The sequence below is a fragment of the Callionymus lyra genome, chromosome 8, assembly GCF_982586985.1.
Source record: "Callionymus lyra chromosome 8, fCalLyr1.hap1.1, whole genome shotgun sequence".
Lineage (NCBI taxonomy): Eukaryota > Metazoa > Chordata > Actinopteri > Syngnathiformes > Callionymidae > Callionymus > Callionymus lyra.
The window spans coordinates 22,951,192-22,972,476 of NC_141825.1; the positions used below are offsets into that span (position 1 = coordinate 22,951,192).

Here is a 21,285-nt window from a genome sequence, read left to right on the forward strand (position 1 = left end):
GTATGAACGCCGATACGTGCGTCTCATATTGTGATATGACCTCGATGGATTCGTACTACAGCCCGTCCAGCGCGCAGAGTCGGGACCACCAGGCGAACACGTTCAGGACTTTCACCACAGCTGAGAGCAAATACAGCCCTACGTTCTTGTCGGGAAAGGGACAAGGCTTCGGGGAGAAGTCACGGAGCCCCTTCCAGCCGGAGTGCCAGACTCTAGATGGAGGTGAGGAGAACTTCAACAAGTACCAGATCTTCATGCAGCGGCCGAGCTGCAAGACTCCACCCGAGGGCAACAAGCTTCACCAGGACTCTGGAGCGCTCATCTCCTGCTATGGTCAGTGCGCACAACTTACTCACTTTGAAAAAAGACACGCAATAGATACAAAATAAATACAATTAAAATCAACGATTTATATCTGTATACGCAACCGTACACGTTGAATCATTGAATACATATATAATTACTATAAAATATCAATGTAATATTCAATATATACTTTTTTTTTTTGTTTCTATTATCCATGTTGTATTAAACAAGTCATCAATCTAAAAGCAAGTTAACAATATACTATTAAAAATGTCAACAACTATATAATGACCAACACAAATATTTATTTAATATTTATTTCAAAATAGATTGTACATTTATTTTGCGTGAGACTTTGACTAACACACGTCGTCATTACAAACTTGGGTGTTTAAATCAAAAGCTTATGCATATAGGTTAATTATTTGTGTCGTTTTTTTGTTAAAATGGTTCTTGTTAAAATAAATAAAAACCCTTATTTGTGGCAAGAGTCAACTTAGGGTTGGAAAAATCTTGTATATTACCTTATACTAAAATTATTAAGGTAATACATAAGGACAATGGACATTTTATTTATACTAAAATGTATTTTAAATGTATATATGTTATAGTAAATTATAGTAAATCACTTAGTGATGTAAGATATATGTAATTCACTCCAAAATAAGTTTGAAGAGACATTACTATAGAAAAACATACAGAAAACATACTCTTAAAAAAAACAAGTTTAATTTGGAAAATAATACAGCATAAGTCAAATAATCACAGAAAAGTTTCAAACAAGACAGACCATTTTATTATACATAAATATAGATTACTTTAAGGAAGGAAAGAGGAATCAACATTTCAGGAACACTGCAAACGCAATCAGATCAAAGCATAGATAAAACATTTACATCAAGAAGTTTCTCTCTGACAAGTAACAAAACAACTTTGCTGTCTTTTAATTACACTTCGATACACAAAAAGTTAAAATGGTTGTTACTTGACAACATTTAAGGTCAGCCGGGAACATCTTCCATAAGCAAACAGTTTTCAGATGCTTATGGAGTCGGTGTGTTACACATAAAGAAGCAACTGCATTGATATTCAACATCACACTCTGACGGCTCTGCAGGGTTATTATTGTTGAGAACGTTGCAACAAAGATGAAGGCGCCGCGGCTCATGAGAGGATGGTTTGGGGTCACGCCAAAGCCTAAGGCGTCAACAAGCCATGTGTATTTCGTGTGGTCCGCAATGGGAGATACAGTTTTTAAATTTTGATATAAACCAGTAACACTAAAATCGTTACGTCTTTCAAATGGCAGTTTCTTTGTGAACGCATCAAGTTTCAACCAAATCTTTTTTTCTTTTTTTTTTGATGGCAATTTATATTAACAATTTATCATTCATTATTATTGCCATTTATAATATTTAAAAAAAATACCAAACATAGAAAGAATATTAAAGTGATAAAGTTCATTCAAAACTGAGATTTTACTCATTTCCTACTGACACTCATGTTGACTATTTCGGATTATTATCAGAGTAATCTCTTCTTCTTTTTTGGAGTTAAAGAGAAAAATGTATATCAATGCTAATGTAGCGACTTGAGCTCAGTTGTCTTCGTCTTTATCCAAAACGACATCCAAATACCTCCATACTGCTCGTCTGTGACGTCCCTCTTGTATTTGAGCCTCAACATTAGAAATTGTTCCAAAAACACTTAAACAAGTCTATACTTTAAGCTTGTTTTTGGATCACCTTCAATCGGCGTAAATGTTGCGCACTTTCAATGTGTAACTTATGACACTAAAATCTAGATCTACCGCTACAAACAAGAACAAAATATACAAACTTATTTAAAAAGATTTTTTGAACAATTGTTCATGTCGAGGGTTCAATACAAGAGGGACAATACAGACGAGCAGTACGGAGGTATTTGGATGTTTTTAAGTTTGACTTTTTGGACGAAGATGAAGAACTGAACTCCAGTTGCTACAAATAAAAATAAACATACATTTGTGCCTTTAATTTGAAAAAAAAATGGTCTACTATGGAAATAATCCCGACACTTGGTCGACATGAGGGTCGGTAGAAAATTATTTCAATTTGAATTTAGGAGATTTTAAACCTGGTCTAGGTGTAATCTAAACATTCAATCCTGTAACTGAGGTTGTTGGTATAGTCAACAGGACGTGACAAAGCTGTGTCACACTGATAGGTCGATGAGCCACATTGAAAACTCTGTTGTTGGTTGTGTTGTGAGCTAAACTATCATGTAGAAAGGCCTTATTAACTGTGTTACATTTTGTTGATTGTCAAATGATTCTGATGAAGTGTGGCTTGATATGCTGTGTTCGGTGAGACAATTTATGGAGCTGTGTTTCATGACAAAACAATAAAGAACATAGTCTTTGAGAATAACTAGTGTGGTGGTAAAACATTTATTCAGTGATATAAAATATATGCATGATTATAATTAACTCGAGTTAACTTAAGTTTTTTTATTTTCATTTCATCTCAATGTGACATTTTTTTTATCCATACTTATCCGTACTGTGTCACTTTGAAAACATGGAAAAAAAAGTATATACATTTTATTTTTAATGAAATTTCCTTATATCATATATCCATGTTTTAAAAAAAAAAGTTTAAATAAAATTACATAATGCAACAATTTTAGCTTCTTTTTTTTCATTGCCACAGCGTTTACAAAAATATGTAGTATATTTTTTCATCGCTTGTTTATTTATTATTTATCTCATAAAATACCATTTTTGTTGGTTGTGTCTGTTTCTTTTGGCTTGACGGCCACTAACAATTGTCACACATTATAATGTGGCCTATTAGAAATGCCCACCACTGCTCAATGGAAGAAAAAACACATTTTCTAAATCCTGAGGTTGATAGCATGTTGGTCTTGCTCATGGGAAAGTTAATCCAAATTAAAATGTAAAAAAGTCCAGAGAGAGATTTACCACTTGACTGTTTATGAGACAGCCACCTTAAAAATCCATAAATGTGTAATATTCACTCTTTCCTCAATCAGACTTCGCTGCTATAAATTCCCACACAGTAGTCCGCCACACGCTTTATTGGCCCCTGAATGCACGTGAATCAATGAGCCTGTCCGACAGGCGGGCAAGTATGGAGGCGTCTACCTGCTTGCCTTCAAGTGAATGAAATAAAACCCCTGGAGCTGATGGAGCGCCGAGGAATGCAAGTCAGCACCGCAGGAGAGATCTGCATTAATCCGAGGCAGATGTGCATTTCTGGCACCATATAGTTATGATTCAACCTCCCAAACATCAAATCTCGGCGCGGCAGAGAAAGTCCATGAGATGACAAAGTGGGACTGGCTTACATGACCTCGTCTCAACAATACACTGTCCAAACAAGCGGTTAGTCACAAATGGACACGAGTGATCGGGAAATGATCTAAGACACCCAGGAGAGATGAGCATTTCTGAGAAAGCCGCACACGTGTAGAAGTGTTTACAGGCGCATGGGATCCGATTTTTCTCATTTTTACCATATAATAGTTTAGTTAATTGGATTATTTCATAAATAATTAATAGTCATCTACTGGATTAAAGTATACAGCAATCCTATAATAACTGTTCCTGGTTGTCATGTGAGCTCTGGGTCAAAACCGTGGATTACATACGATGGTCTGGAATTTTTCAATAAGCTATAAATAAACGCACCAAGTAATGTAGAGCAGCAAGTCTGTCCAATGTACAGAGTAAGGATGGGAGCATTTTAATCTAAGGCAGAACTTGCTGAATGCCAAAGTCCTAGTATCAAGTGCAGATGCATCCTTATCAGGGGTCTAAAAAATACACTTAAATAGCGCAAGGTTTTCTTTCTGCACATACTGTATCGATATTCAGCAGCAATACATTGAAATACATGTATGTATTTTAATATAATTGGCATGTTTTTTTAAATTTCATGTTTTCTCTCTAATTAACGTGCAAATATCAACAATTTTTGTGCTAATTTCTGTGTTGCAATTACACTTCCGGCTGATAGATGGCAGAAGTCATTACTTACTAGCTAAATGAACCCGGTGATAACTGAGGATGAGAGGATACCGTCGACTCCAGCAGCTTTTAAAGCTGATGTTTGGAGATATTTTGGTGTGAAAACAAATTAAAGCAGTTACGGCTTCAAAATATATTCTTGATCCTACAGTGTCATAATATATTGCATCTTTACTACAGTATCATGATACGCAATGCTTGCCAGATTCTTGTCAGTACACACCTGTATTCAGGGCTCAATAGATGGGGCTTTCAGTTCAATTACACATGGGGTTTTATTGACTTTGTGTTCCAAAGCCAAATATTAAAGAGTAGAGTGCGCCATCTACTGTAGTGGCCTTTGAAAATTAAAACACGGTATCATGAAACCTGATAAAACCATCAATAGCAAAAGGTGAGATACTTCATCATAAAAAACAAAAGAAAAAGAGACAACAATTAACCTTGTGAAAAGCTTTCTACTACTAAATACATTTCTTAAACAGTTCCAATGATGGCAATAAACAATGATTATCACTGGATCTATTTAATTATTGAGCGTCCATTATGTGTCTAAACACTTGCACCCGCAATCATCATGACATTAAAAAGAAAGGGAACTTACAAAAATTCCAGTTTTCAAGAACCAATGTGGGCCGTTTTCCGAACCACAGATTACTGGTTATTTCAACAAAATGAGCCAAATAAAACACGAGTAAAGTGTTAGGGACATGTATATTAAAACACAGTTTTGTGTTTCAGGATTTACAGAAGTGGTTGTTAACTATTCTGGCTTTAAGACTTTCTGTAATGACCCAATTTGTGACCCAAATCAAGAGGGAACAATTCTCAGTAAAACAAAACGAAATAAGTAGCTTAAACCTGAGATTTATTTAAATTATTATTATATTTTCTGTACATGGACTGATTACACTATGATTAGTCGGCGCTGTATGGTCTACTTGTCTGCAGGGTTTTCTAAATTAAGATAAGTTAGGATATTCATCCAACAGTGGGTACATTTCACAAAAACAATATTACAGTAGATGTATAGAAAAAGATTAAACATAGATACGTGTTCTAAAAACATACAGTGCAAAAGAACAACAACAATCATATTAACAAATTACTAAAATTAATAATATTATTATTGATTATAAGACAATTATAAATATACAATTATAAATAATATTTAACCATTAAACTATAGCAGGGGTCATCAACCTTTTTGCAACTGTGAAATTCCCCTAGGCCTACAATGAGCTTTGTTATAAACTTTTGTAATAACATAATACATATTATTAAGTTAATATACATAATATTTGTCAAGTTATACCAATGGAGCAACACAAAAGGAAACACACAATTGAAGATAATAAGATGTTTTTGTAGGTTATTGTTAAAAATAAAATATACCAATATATTTTTTTTATGCTTTAAATTTTCTTTTTTTCTAAACAGGTCCTTTTATACTGTGGGCTACAAGGTACATAGCAATAAATACACAACTTTGGGGTCCAACCCACAATTTTAGAACTACTTATTTACAGCATGAGAAGATGAAGGCACAAAAAACTTGTTTGTGGTAAATGTAACCTTCTAATCTTCAAAAATGAAACATTTCAGCTGCCAATGCAGTGTAAAATCCATGCTAGTTAAATTAGCTAGCTGAAAGAATTTAAGTGTTTTTGGTGTTGAAGCTTGAGGATAAACACATATACTGGACCAACATATATACCAACACACACACACACACCTCAGGTCTAGCAGCTTACAAAACCCCTTGAATACTTGATTTCCATAAAATAAAATAAGTCCGAGATGAAGCTCAGGTACACTATAATAAAACATAATCATACATTTTAGACTGATATGCTCCTTTGCACCAAAACTATATAAACTTTTGATGGCCTTTAAATACATAAACCTTTTTGTGCTTGCTTGATTAATCATGCATTTTTCCTGCATGTACTCAAAAAATCTTTAGGAAATTAGCCCAGTTATCATTACAAGACAAACAATACATGTCAACAAAATGAGCAAGAAGAGCTGTCGAAACTGACCAAAAGGTTGTAAAGAGATCATTAATCTGGAAGATAAATACCTTAAGATCTTCTATGAGATAAAAGATCGTTTTTAACTGTACTTTACAATTTAACTCATCTCAACGAGCCAAAACAACTTCTCCAACAATTCGAATGTATCCCTTATCCTCACGTACGCCAATGAAATATTCCTTCATCGAATGAATTACCCATGTGTTAATGATTTTGAGTAATTACGAGCACATGTGGAAATATTTACGAATAGTCTTTATCAGATGTAGTAGTTTGGTTAACAGTGTGTGAAAAGGTACGTTCTTTAAATATTACAATCCAATTTCAACAGTATCTTTCATGGCAAGCATGCATCCATTCTTTCCAGGAAAATAGATTTTAAAAAGCCATGATACAGATCATAACATTTTTAACCCAATCAATTGATTACAGCTGATGTTTCACTATCTTTTTTTCGTGGTTCACCTAGCTTTCTCGGCGCTCTTTGATGGGATGCAGCCACAGCCCAAAGGTATTATGACAGTAGTGAGGTCATGCATGTGTCAATTTTCCAGGAGCTGATGTTGAACAGAGAGTTTTTTAAGGTTTCCCATGGAATATACATTCCTGCATGAGTTGCTGGCATGGATCTCTCCTCGGGAACATCTGGGAGCCTCCCTTCCAGTAAGAGAACAGCAGTCAGCATCTTGACTTGGCGTGCGGAGAGACAGGACAACTCGGCCAAAAAAACGTCTGTGACTCGAGTATAAACACTGAATTATTAGTTAGCTTTTGGGGGACACTAATCAAAGGGATTTTAGGTCACATGTAATCAATAACTCATTCAGGAGTCAGGCTGAACAATCTTTGAGCACTTTCTTTAAAAGCATTCCCTCTTCAACTATATGTTCGGTCATTAACCCTTCCCCAGGTAACTAATTTATAGTGTTTCTTTTATTTGCCTTCACTTGACCCGCTCCATCCCTTCCATAAAAACGGGGAGGATGCCCTGCTGCTTTACAAGCATTTAAATTACACTTTGATGTTTTCTTTCTGTGTTCAGCAGTGATTAAACGGCTGACCCTAGTAAATATCTGACCCCGGCTAACTAAAGAGGTCTGCTGCCTGTCAGAAAATAACTTTGGCAAATTGAGGGGCTCAGCCAGTGCTGATCCTCTCCAGTATTGATGAATGCTGAGAGAAACAACTGTCAAAAAAGACAGATTTTTCTCCTAAAGCCAAAAGGGCTGAAGCCAGCTCAGTGGAATCTTGGCTCCAATAAGAAAAGCGAGTAGGACGCTTGTGCTGTTGAAAAGAAACGGCTAAGCGTGCGGGATGCGAGGAGATGCGTGCAGTTAACATTAACATGACAGCAAAAAAGATGGTAATCAAGATGGAGAGAAAACCCCCACTGATATAGTGTTGAAATATTTGACCAAAGTTAGGAAAGAAATCGTCCAACCCAGTGCAAGTAAAAACAAAAAGAAGGTGCTTTTCATTATACATAAGTGATATCCTTATAATGATGAATTGATTATACTAAACATTTTTTAACTTCTTATTTCAATTCTAGCGACAAATAATGATATATAAAAATCAACAATATTTGACATTTATATTGATTTAATAGCGCTTTGTGACCCTGGTCTGGAAAAGCGCTATATAAATGAAAATTACTTACTTACTTAATGGAATAAGATAGATATTGCATAATCAGGTCTTTGACATATATTTATTTCAAATTTAAAAAAAAGGTAAACAAAAGAAAAAGAAAGTAAAAAAAATTATGTTTGAAAACAATCCCGAGCAATATCTCATATGGATCTTTAATTGACTAAAAGGTTCAAAATCAGATAATAAGTTGCTATTACTTAATATACGTATACAGTATATATATATATATATATATATATATATATATATATATATTCTAGGAGAGGTAATTTTCAGAATAACTCGAGCTAGAAATGACTTATTGACTAGCTCGGGAGGTACATATGTGATGTGGCAAGGTTGTCAAACTAGCCAAGATAAGCTAATATTTCTTGTCAAATTTGCCTAATGAGAGCATGGCTCCTTTAAGGGATTGACGTCTTGGATGCCACTTAAAGAAACAGTGTCTTTGTAAAAGACAGAAAATCTAACTTTTACAGGTATTTTGTAATATGCACCGGCATGAATTGTATTATATTTAAACTTATATTAAAATAGTACAATTCACTTGAAACATTATTTTAAAAAAATGTTTAGTGAGAATATTATTTAGGACTTTGGACACAAAAGGAAGTTCCTTTGAATGATTCAAATCCCAAACCGAATAGTCTCAACGCCTTAATGTTTCCATTACGTTATCAACCAAGATAGTATTCCCACAATGACTGTATGAGTGTATTCAATATCCTCTAGAAACCTTCGACAAACACTTGTTTCTTGCCAGACCTCTTAAAAGCAGCTTTGAAGTGGATGATGTCAGCAGAAGACTGTGGCTGAAAAAAAAGAAAATCAACACTTGTATTTAATTACCCCCCACCTCTATGTTATTTTAAGTACATCTGCAATTATAAGCATCTGCAACATTTACGCCTTCGTTATATGTTCTATTTGGTTTAAGAACAACCGCTGCACTTCTGTTAAAACAACCTTATGTTTCCAAACTTTTTCCTGCGTTCACTTTACATCTGTTCAGCAAAATGAGAAAACAGGATATTTGCATGCATTGCTCAAGGGCATCCTGTATTTTCTCCCACAAATGCTAATGCAGGGACTCGACCCGTCATACTTCTAAACATGGTGCTCCAACCCCGGGGCCCAGAGTGACAATATTGCACAGAGCTGGAGTATGAGAACATCTGCCAGCATGGAGACTATAAGAGGGTCTGACAGGTGGACCACTGCAATGAGGTCATGAACTCCAGCTGGACTGAATGTGCCGTTTCATAAGGGTTCTCTAGCTGTCGAGAGCTGGAACCAGAGATCAGAGAAGGACGGGCGGGTATAGTTTGGACGGGTGATTTGAAGACCCTGTCAAAGGCAGCAGAATTCATAAAAACAAACATGCATTTTGTCGACAGCTCTGGACTAATGCTTGTCGTACAAGCCAGCCCGATTCAATTGTGTCCATGGGTGTCAGCTCTGTTCCCATTTATGCGAATGGAACAACGACAAGTTGGCGTTAGGTCGGTAGAAGTAACAAAAGTCAACATGGAAACGCGAAGAAATAGGCCCAATATTGAACAAGACCTGAGAACATCATGGTCATGTTTACATAGAGAAGGTCACTTTTGACTTTGTTTTGGATGAAGTGGAATGGCAATATCTTGAATGAGCAGAATGTTCTGTGGTCATGGCACCATCACAAGTCACCTAGAGGAAACAGATTTAGACAACAAAGTAACTATGAATTAACCATTTCATCTTAGAGTAAACTTGTCTTTATAACATTATCATTAGCTCGCTGACACTTTCTGCAACCTTAGTAGATCTTTTTTGGTAGTGCCAGAATCTAAATTTTCGGGCCAAATCAAATAAATAACTATAAGAGATTAAATTATAATTGTAATAATTGACAATGCCAACAGTTAGAGATTAAAACATAAGATTAATGTGATTTGAAAAGAAAAAAACACTTATAATAATATATATTGCATACTTTTCCACCTAATTTGGGCTGTGTTTAATATTTTAAGTGTAAAAAATGCAACATATTAACCAGAAGACATTTTAAGAAGAAACATTGCATTATTAATTTGTAGAAAATAAAAGAATAACTCCAACTTTAGACAAAATCAAGAGGCAACAAGAACATTCATGAATCATAACATCAATTATGAGGCCCTGCCAAGAGGTTTAGTGCTGTTTTGGACGAGTACAGTGACAACTAGGTTCCCTTCACGAGATCTCGCAGAGAAGTCAAACACACCAGCAAAGGACTCTGTTCTCACTGACCGGCCACCGGCGCCCCCGAGCTTATTTATCCACAACACTGTTTGTTTATTGAAGGAGAAGGGACAGCGTTTTTCATCTCTGAAAAGGAAACAAAAAAAAGCCAGCAAACGCTGACAGGAACAGAGTCGGGTCTGTCACAAAATGGAGTCTCTGAAAATTGAAGGTGACAAACACAATGTTGTTTACGTCTGCGGGGGTACGTGCCGTCAACCCACCATACACGGTTTGTGATTGGACTGGCTCGGGTTTCAGGTGGCGTGATTGAGAGATATGAGGGCGAGGGCAGCGCTGACTTTGGAGAAAAAGCGGCATGGGGTTTGTGTCACGGGTCACGGCAATATGAAGTGACATTTCACCCAAACAGAAAAAGGAGAAACGTTGTGCAAATTTTTGGTCTTGGCTGCAAACACATGAGGCTTCTGAAGCTCAAAATAACACATAACAGAGGCGATGTGAACTTGACGCAAATGTCACTTGCGGAATGACAATGAACAGACACTTTTACCGACTTGTGAGGCGCCCATTACACACAAAAAATAACAGTTTCCATAGTGACATCCAACACGCTCATTGTAAATGAGTCCTCCTTCTCAACTAGTCAATTTAAGTTTAACAAAATAACAGAAGACTAAAGCAGAAACTAGTTCTTTTTCAAATTAGCTTAATTTAATTTAAGTTTAATTGAAAATATTTGTTAAACAACTCTTACCTTAACTTACTATCTCAACATTGCATCTGACGTATCCTCCCTCTCAATAACCTTTACAAATGATAACCTGAACAGCTCCCGTAATGCTTTGCCGCCCAGCAAACCCACCAAGGACTGACTGCAGCTACAACATGTTTAAATAAAGAAATTCATGAAACAGTAAAACCACAGAAGGTGGACAGCCGTATGGCGGGGAACCACTATTCTCTGTCATCATGACAATATTCCATTCATTCATTATTCTTTCCTTATTGAATTGTGTAAGAAAACATGACAAGTTAGTGAGCAGATTACTCTAAAGATCATTTGGAGAGGGGGCCTCGCATCTGTCCGGCATCCCTCTGCTTTTTTTAGTGCTGGCCAACTGCAGCAGCCATTCTGACATCATCTTACTTCTCTGTTTTCTTCAACAATCACTGCCTTCTTGTCTTTGTTCTTTCAACCCCTTATTGCCGTCTGTGCCACAATCCTGTTAATCCCTCATTATATGATCTCCTTAAGAGGAAGTAACACTAAATTCAAGATGTTTAGAAGTAAATAAGACGATGTGCAGTGGAAGTTAACACCCTGGTCTTTGACACTAACTAACTATTGTAACTACGCGTGTGTATTGGCAGGAATCTGGCGATAAAAAACACATCATGGTACGTACAGTACATCAGGGTACTAAAGGATCAAGAATATTTGAAGTCTTGTTGAGTACTTTACTCTGGTGTTGCAGAATTTACAGACCATGTCTTTACGAGGTCGTAACTGATTCCATTTGTTTTAAAAAACAAAATATGTCCAAACATCAGCTTTACAAGCTGCTGGATTCCACTGTATCCTCCTAAGTCACTGCCAGAAGTTCACAGGATTAATTGTTCCTTTAGCTGCGGGAGATGTAATGACTGCTGCCATCTTAGCTTTGTTGCAAAACAAAAATGAACAAACGTGAATATTTGCATTATTTAAAAAAAAGTATCAAATTATTTTACATACACTTAATAAATATATTAACCATAAAATAGCTACGATAAATAATTCAATAAATAGATCAATAAAATATGATTTGAAAGACAAAAAAGTATTGTGAAACGAAACACTGCAATTAATCGGTGTACCGATTTTATTTCTCATTGTAACCACTATTTCTTTAAACACTGCCTTGATTATTGAACAATTGACTCAAAGCTTGTCTGTGTATTTCTAGGGAAAGACAGTAGCAGCCTCAACGACTCAGAGTTGCCTCCAAGTGTGGATCCACCCGGGATGGAAGGCAGTTACCTGAACCTAAAAGACACTGGCGTGAAGGGACCAAATGATCGACCGGGATCCGATCTTTCCAGTCCTCTTGATAAGAGCGACGTGGAGAGCAACAAAGGCAAGAAGAGACGCAATCGTACAACGTTCACCAGCTATCAGCTCGAGGAGCTGGAGAAGGTTTTCCAAAAGACACACTATCCAGATGTTTATGCGCGCGAGCAGCTGGCACTGAGGACAGACCTGACGGAAGCTCGTGTACAGGTGAGGACAAAGATGATAAAGATTCCTTCTACTCCTGTTTTTTTCCCTGATTCATCCAAAACAGATGATAGGGATATTATCAGTTGATAAATATATCTATATGTAGGTCAGAAATACAGAGATTTTGCAAGAATAAATTAATTGACATTTTAACAACTTGGATAGTAGTGATGGGCTGATGAAGCTTCATGAAATATTGTCCTCGTTTTAATGCCAACTTTGCCATCCAAGTTACCAGCTGGACAAATTGTAAATCTACCATGATGTACATGTTACATCCTTCGTCAAACACTAACCAAGAGAATCCTTTACTTTGACATCAAATTTACTCATAAGAAAACTCTCTGTATAAGTGTTGACATAAATAATCTAAGTTAACTATCTCATCCAAAACATTAGCATCTTTATAGGTCACCATATCAACATGAACATTAATCTACTTTTATCTTGAGACAACCATCTGGCGGGGCCAAAAATTGACTTTGCAAGCCACGTTTGGCCTAAGATTCAATGCAGATTTTTTTTAAAAAGTCATGATGCTGAAAAATAATTTGATACATTCAGAAATGTATTGACCTTGAATGTGTAATGCTAAAATTCCGTCTGTTTTACTTGCCCAGGTAGAGAAAACTTGTCTTCAAAGTTTCACCACATGGTCATCATCAACACATTGAAATTTCGTATTTTGTGTTGATCATTTAAGTAAACATCATGTTTTTCACTAAGCCTGAGTTTCCAAATTTGCTTCACAAAACCCCTAAATTATTATGATTTGTTAACTTCAACGATATCCAAAAAAGTTTAATCAAAGCAGGTCCTTCCCTTGTGCACAACTGATATTTTGACGGAGACTAGTATGTTGCACAAGAGATAAAAAAAATAAAAGTGTTCTGTCTGTATTGCCTGAAGACAGATTGAGAAGGATGTGACAAATTTCTAGTTCTAGTTGAGGGTGACATCCAAATCCAATATAAATGTAGTCACTGAGATGTATGACAGAGCTGTGTGAGAAATTTTGGATATAATTAAATAGGCTAAAATAGAGTGGAATGGATCAATACGTACAATAAGAACATGTTATTTGACCTTTTACAATATTTGATATGGATGCCTCAGCATGCATGTAAAGAATGAAACAAAACTATCATGCATTAATGAGTCAGCTCCAGATTTCTGCAAGCCTTGCAGGTGAGCGATTAGCTTTAGTGTGGCCTTGTAGGCATAGTTCTGTGTTCAATCACAATACATAGGCAACGATACAATATATATTTCAATGTTACTTGTAGTTTCAAAAGTAAACCTCTTGAATAGTCCGTTAAGCAGGATTCCCTCATTTTTACGTTAACCTGTAATGTCAAATTGTCTTGGTGTGTCTTGACAGTTGTGATTGCAAATTTAAAGAACAGCGTACTTTACTCTTATGGTGCAGACTGTCTTCCTTTATTTAGAAAAAAAAAAATCTTCCCAAAAATCCGCTTTATCAGTTGACTGTATCCTCTCATCCCCAGGCATCACAGGGATTGCTTTGTCATGTAGGTTGAAATTATTGCTGCTAACTAGTGGCCGGAGGTTTAATTGCAAGACAAAAAATAACAATACCTGCAAATATGTGCATGTTACTTTTCTTGATGTTTAATCCCCCCTCTTTCCCACGATATATTTAAAAGTATAGGAAAATATTGTGTGCTTCTTTGCTCTTGCGGACTTGGACAAGAGAACAATACATGTCTGAGACACTAACAAGCGTCTTTGTATTGGTGTCTGTGTTCTTTGCTGATGTTGATTTGTGGCATCTTGACAAGAACCGGCCAAAATCAAGGCCCATTGTTCTGCATCTCTCTTTGTGCCTGCCAGGTTTGGATCAGACTAAGATTTTTGGGATTGAGAGAATCCACCAATCTTACAGGCTGCAGACGCTGCATGAGGGTGAAAGGCCAAGGATTTCTCCAAAGTCCTACTGTGCACCTCAACACACACACAACTCCAGAGCTAGTGAGGAAAAACACACCACCAAAAAAAATCTAAAACATCAAAGGTTTTTGGCAACAATTTGAAAGAAAAAAAACACTTTGAGATGCCAGGTTCAATTTCCACGTGTAGTCCTAGACAAAGTCAGGAACAGAACGCCTGGCCGGGTCCTTGTGGTGGTACAGTTAAATAAGAACATTCATGCAGCACATCTATTCCCCACATAAATATAATTAGCTTTCACTTCTGACAGGCACACAGCAAATTCTATTGAGTCACTGTGAGGTTTGACCCATCGTGCTGCGAATCAGAGCCACGAATATGCATGCAATCAAGACTAAACCCCACAATTTTAACTGAAGGTCCATCACGACAAAGACCAGGGATATCCAATTGTAGGATACCAAGGGGCATGGAAAGCTTGGCAGGCTAATGCAGAATCCCTTTTCATCTTCAGAGCAAGAATCTCTACAGATGTTTCACACAAAAACGACAATATCAGAGCTTTACGTTTCCACTCTCAAGATGAATACGTTCATAAAATTTGATACACTTCTGCATAATTCGCTGCATTCCATTTATCTGCCACGATTAACTGAGAAACTTCAGACTTGACTCACCGAATTAAGGTAGGAGGCGGTGTGATCGCCTGCCGAAGCACTCTATCAATCGTGGCCGTCCTGGATGACAGAGATGAGGTGAGACGGCTGGACTTCAAAGGAGCTTTTGGAGTTGTGCACTCCGCCCTGGTTCTCTTCCTCGGTCTGGTGGCTACGGAGCATAAATAAAACTCTTTAATGGCCCTGTAAGCTGCTTTTTGCTGTCAACATATTTAGCAATTACTGCATCACAGTCTAGCATTATAGGCTGGGGGGGGGGGGGGGTTGAGCCCAATAAGCAGTGCCAATCTTTCACAAAATATTTTTGCCAGAACAAACATTGTTCTTTTTTAATTTAGATCAGCAACCACAAAAGTGTAGAGGACAGCAGCCTCAAAAACCCATAAACTGAAATCTATTTTTTAAATGGGTCCAATAAGCAGGAGCATGAGTTTAAGTCTTAACTCAGTAGGAGAAACATTTAGTTAAATTTAAAGATATTAACATATTAACATATAGTGAGACACAGTTGCGTTTTGCTTTCTGTACTCTTAAAAAAACCTCTAAAGATGACAAAATTTCCAAAAATAAAGCAATTAATTAATTAATCTAATAAATTAATTTCAATCACACCTCAAAATAGTTGTAAAAGAAAGAGAGTTTTCACATAAACACATTATTGTGTGCAATCAAAATACTGAAAATAAGTGTTTTCATGAAGTAATTTATAGTTTTAAACAGATTTTACATTCTGCTGTATTTAATATTAGCTACTTTAGTTTCCACCAGCAGGGATTAATATTGTTCTTTTCTCTCAAACAATAGAAAATAAAAACAACCAGACCAATGACACAAAAAAGAAACTTTAGATTATTGCAACTATAAAACGTAATCATTTTAGCAAGTAATTTAAAACCCAAGGTTCAAACTTTTATCATCATACATCATTATTAGTTACAGTTCGATCTTAGGACACGATTCTTGTGTGAAGATACCAATGGAACTGCGTCGACAAAAAACCCCAAAAAGCTTCAAAGTTGGGGAATAAGAGACACAGAGCAGCAAAGGACACATCTGACTTCATAATGTTCCCCGAATGATCTCTTTGCCAAAGTATTTGGCTCGGCTCTCGCCTCTACTGCCGTTCAAAGGCTAGGCAACAGAGTACACCCTCTGTGAAACATGACACACTGAAGTGCACTGAAAGCATTTTATGTTTGTGGGTTCTGTCTCTATATGCTTGTTTGTAAGAAATAGATATTGTAAGACACTTCATGCATCAAATAAACTTCAAATAAGAGCATGTTTTAGTTTTTTTTAGAAGTGTCCTGGGTGGATGTGTGTGTGTATATGCCCGGTCCGCCAATCTTGTCTGCACGCCTCCAAAAGGTCAAAGGGGTTAGCCGCGGAAAGCTAAGGGCTTAGGCGTCAGGAAATTAAACATGAAATGAAAACAAGCTCCAGTTTGAACATTCTCCCATCTCACTTTCTAATATCCCCACTTCCCCTCGCTGACATAAAAGGCAGGAGGGAGAGAGACGGGATAGCAAGAAAAAATAGGTGACAGAGCAGGAAAAAGATAAAGATAGGTTGGGCTATGTCGAAAGACAAGTTGACAACCGTATGCTTTGTTTAATTAGATCATAATATCACATAAAATTAATGAGTTGACCAGAAAGTAAAGTTTTTCATGAGTAATTTTAAGGATTGTTAAAGACATCCAAGTAACGGTTAACATTTGTTAGTGCACAATTATTTCAAAATTATGTAAATGATAAAGTGACCCAAATCATTTTGTATTATTTGAACATTAAAATAGGATCAAGCTCAATGGGACAACAGGTGGCAGTAGCGTTCTGGACTCACATGTCACACATACATAGGCTCAACAAAGAAAGAACCACAAGTCGCTCGACACTCGAGGAGAGGGATTTGTGGTAATTCTAAACATGGTAATTCTGAGTTATTTTGCGACTAGACAGACAGACGCCTTTCGTGTAGGGACAATCGTTACAAAACCGAAAAGAGAATACATGCACAAAATGTAAACTTTAGAGAATAAACCAAAAATACTTAAAATACTAAAAGGATGTTACTTTTTCCACATTTTTTGGGGAATATAATCAGATTTTTCCCAATTATTGCTAGTAGTTAACATACTAAAAATACTTTTTCATAAAAATAATGAATTAACTGTAAAGGTATTTGTATGATTCTGTCTGATTTATCACTTTTTCTGATTAAATTCAATAATTTTATATGAATAAATGAGTGGCCACATTATTACATTTAGACATTGAATTAGATTGACAAAAAATAATAAACAAATGAGGTTGAATCTGTCAAATTGTATTCAAAGCGGAACTATCTATTCACTTCCATGAAAAATAATAATGTTTATTAGATCAGTCACTTGATACTACCTATAACAAGCCAGGAAAGACCTTCAACAATAATATCCCATCAAACCTCTGGTGTAACCTGACAGGCAACAAATTCCCCAGCAAACACATGACATCACTCAAAGTGCAACAACCCCTCACCTTGACATTAGGGTTCAACCACAACCTTAGATATCGTTTTACTTCTCTGCAAGGGCGAGCTGTCCTTTAATTTCACCAGCTGACATGAGGAATGTCACAGGACATTAACTTGCGTCAGCCTCTCACAAAAACATCAGTTATATTCATCACAGGTGGTGTGTGAATGAGCCGCTCGTGGTCCGTCTGGGGAGAAAAACAGCCTGAAAGATGACGGCACTTCAGGGCACTCAGAGATCAACTTGATAAATATCCCTCCGTTCTCTGCACACAAACTACATTTTGGAAGATTTGTTGGTTTTCCCATTATGCATTCTAAACTTCTGGGAAAATAAATGGTGACGGAGAAGTGGATTTCAAGCTGACCAAGAGGAAATTACATGTCAAGGACGGGGAAAGCCACAAGCTGATTGGGATGGATATGAAGCCAATCAAAGTTTGAGCTGATGTTCCAAAGTTGTGAATCATTACAGTTTGGACATTCCCAAAAATATATTTTTCTCGCTAAAACGAAATTGAATCCTAAGCACAAACTCCAGATACACCTTAAAAATAGCTGTAATTTGAGGCTTTGATTTCTAGGTAACAGTGGGACGTACACCAATCTATGTCCATCCATCTTTCTGTTTTCCCATCTTAAATCTCCTGACAGATAAAAGCCTTGCTCAGAAGTTGTGCTTTTGTTTCATCGATTATAAAGAGGGATTCCCTTCTGTGCTGACATGTGGGGGAGAGCGCACCTTTCTTAGAGTGATTTATGAACGGCTACAGGCCCAGATGTGGTTCTCTCCACACTGCTGGTCAGATGCTTGTGAATCAAAAGAGGTTCAGGTTAGTGGCTAGAAGAGAGGCTCTGTTTTCACATCTTTTTGTGTACGCGTTTCACCTGAGTTATGTGCTGCGACTTTGCTTTCTTGGCAACAAAGTAGTTCCGTTGATGTTATGCGAACAAAGTGCCAACTCTATTTTCTAGACGGATGGATGATTGTTTCCTCTGCAGATGTGGTTCCACAATGGTTGCACGCAAACAAACCACATTTCACATCACACATAGTTCTTCTTTTAGCTCTGTCCTGAGTGAATGCACTTAAGATCTTCTGTCACCCAAACTAAAAGTGAGCGCTGTGACATGCTTAGACAGAAAATATTGGTTCAGAACCAGGATCTATCATTCATCAGCTTGAGCCTTGTTTATGCATATGGCTAGCTTGATGGCACCAATGTACACTTTAACATTTGATGGACGGATAATTGTTTGCTTTACAGGTGTGGTTCCAGAACCGTAGAGCTAAATGGAGGAAGAGAGAGCGGTTTGGCCAGATGCAACAGGTCCGAACACATTTTTCCTCAGCCTACGAGCTCCCTCTACTAACCCGGCCAGAGAACTATGCGCAGGTAAAAGAGTCCTACTGTTTTAACAGTCAGCTCAGTGTCTGACTTGATTCTTTTTCAGATCCAGAATCCGTCATGGATCGGTGGGAGTAGTGGCGCTTCGCCAGTCCCAGGCTGCGTTGTCCCTTGTGACTCCGTCCCCTCCTGCATGCCACCTCACCCTCACGGCCCTGGAGGAGTTTCCGACTTCCTGGGCGTACCGAGCCCCGGGAGCAGTCATATGGGACAGACACACATGGGCAGTCTTTTTGGGGGACCCGGAATGGGCGGGGTGATGAATGGCTATGATCTAAACGTTGATCCAGACCGCAAGTCATCGAGCATTGCTGCACTGCGTATGAAGGCCAAGGAACACAGTGCAGCCATCTCTTGGGCCACATGATGTCCTAGTCCAGTTCCACCTTACCCCCACACGGCCCCTTCTCTGGAACAGCCATTGTCAAACGCTGTGGGGGGGTGGAGAAAGATTTCTTGAGAGCACTAATGATAACACAGGTCAGATGAATGGAGAGAGACGGAAGAGGTAACTGAGTCCATTGTCAACTCAACTATGACAACAGTAGAGACAGCAACAAGCTGCAGATGCTGAACAGGATCATTTCAGCTGTGGGACTTCTTTTCTCCAACATTGTCACAGGTCCCAGATAAATATTAGGTTTCATGAGAGTATGCTTAATCAAAAATTAGGCGTATCATAAGTGGATTGATAAAATTGTGCTGACTATAACAATTCAGTTTTAGCTTCATTTTTTTTTAACCCTTATGTTATCTCAGGGTCAAGTTGACCCAAAGGCCCCAAAACAAAAGAGTTTGTTGTATCCCTTGTGTTGTCTCTGGGTCAAAGTAAACAACCTCCCTGGCTTCCATAAATACATATGCAGTGGCGGAGGATGTTCACATTGACCCAGAGACAACACAAGAAATACCACAACCGACTCCTTCAAGAAACAGCTTAAGACACTTTTATTTGTGCAGGCTTTTCCTTGATTTTCTGAGACTCTTGTGTTTGTCTCTGTTTTGTCTTGACCTTTTAAGTATTTATTTTATTGTTTATGCGCTTTGTGACCCTGGTCTAGAAATACTAATTACTTACTTACTTACAAACACATTTGTTTTTCGGCACAGGGTCACCTTGACCCAGAGATAATACAAGGGTTAAGCATGCCCCAAAATTTAAGTGCGTCAAAATATGTCATATTTGTTTGGGACCCATGCATAGGCACTTGATTCCATACATTTTATTTAGTCCTAAAATGTATACATGACGTTGCAAAGTAAATAGAAAAAATCTTTCACATCAAATCATCACCCACTTCTTATAAACAGTTATTTATATTATTTTTAATACCTATTTTTAAATATTTCAGCTGTAATAGAATACTAAAGGAAACTCTCAAAACAAGTGGTTTTTGCCCGTTTGTTAATTCACTCGGACAGACCGAGGTTGAACGCGGTAAGTGAGTGTAATTTAGCGGGAGCAGACATGGCCTGTGTCAATTCAGTGCAGGTATTGGATTGACAGCACTTTCAAACCGACCTGTCATTTCCTTCCCCGGGGGTGCCCCCTCTCGTTCGCCTGCTAAGTTGAGCCTCAGGTTTCAGGAAACTCTGTCTAAAATGGCAGATGAGGTGCAACAGAGCACAGCAGCAGCCTTCAACACCAACCAAACACACAAGGCTCAATCTGCTACCAACAACAGAAGACATATTTAATTAGCTTCAAATGGAGAGATAAAACCAGCCTAACAGGGTTCATGGTGAGAACAAGTGACAAACTTTGTCCACACATTGTTACAATAAGATATTTATGCGATACCGAAGACTGCAGGTCGAACCAGTGACCCTGATTGAAGAGTTCTCTGGTGTTTGGGTAATGTGATGACTTTAGTGCTGGACTGCAGGAGAGAAGTGCATATGTCTGATTGCAATGGTGTCTCTGACTATTACCTTTAAAACAAGAAATTTGTGATCAGAGCTGGACCGTTTACCAATGTTATACTTTAGCTTTAGAGAGTTTTTAAGATCCTGTTTTGAAAACGTTATTATTGAGACGGTGATTGGTCACCGCGCGTAGCACTTCTCTTCTTACATTTTTTCATTCATGAATGTACATGTAAATTTATTCTGAAGCAGTTGTTGTTAAATAATTTGGTTTTGGGACCAACCACCTCTTTGCCTTGTACCCCCTTAGCAACCTGCACAAACAATGACCCAAATAGAGTACAAAAAAACCTAATCATTTAGAGAACCTTCCCAATGGATTAATATATCTGTC

General features: G+C 37.4%; 1 protein-coding gene across 1 annotated transcript; it reads left to right on the forward strand.

Moving 5' to 3' along the window:
- The first annotated feature begins 44 nt into the window (after positions 1 to 44).
- On the forward strand, positions 45 to 19,645 carry LOC148074048 (homeobox protein aristaless-like 4). The gene is made up of 5 exons (XM_087798271.1): positions 45 to 333; positions 10,549 to 10,611; positions 12,198 to 12,511; positions 18,885 to 19,013; positions 19,072 to 19,645. The coding sequence occupies exons 1-5, from the start codon at positions 45 to 47 to the stop codon at positions 19,390 to 19,392; spliced, it is 1,116 nt and encodes a 371-aa protein (XP_087654397.1). The 3' UTR covers positions 19,393 to 19,645.
- Positions 19,646 to 21,285: the final 1,640 nt, after the last annotated feature.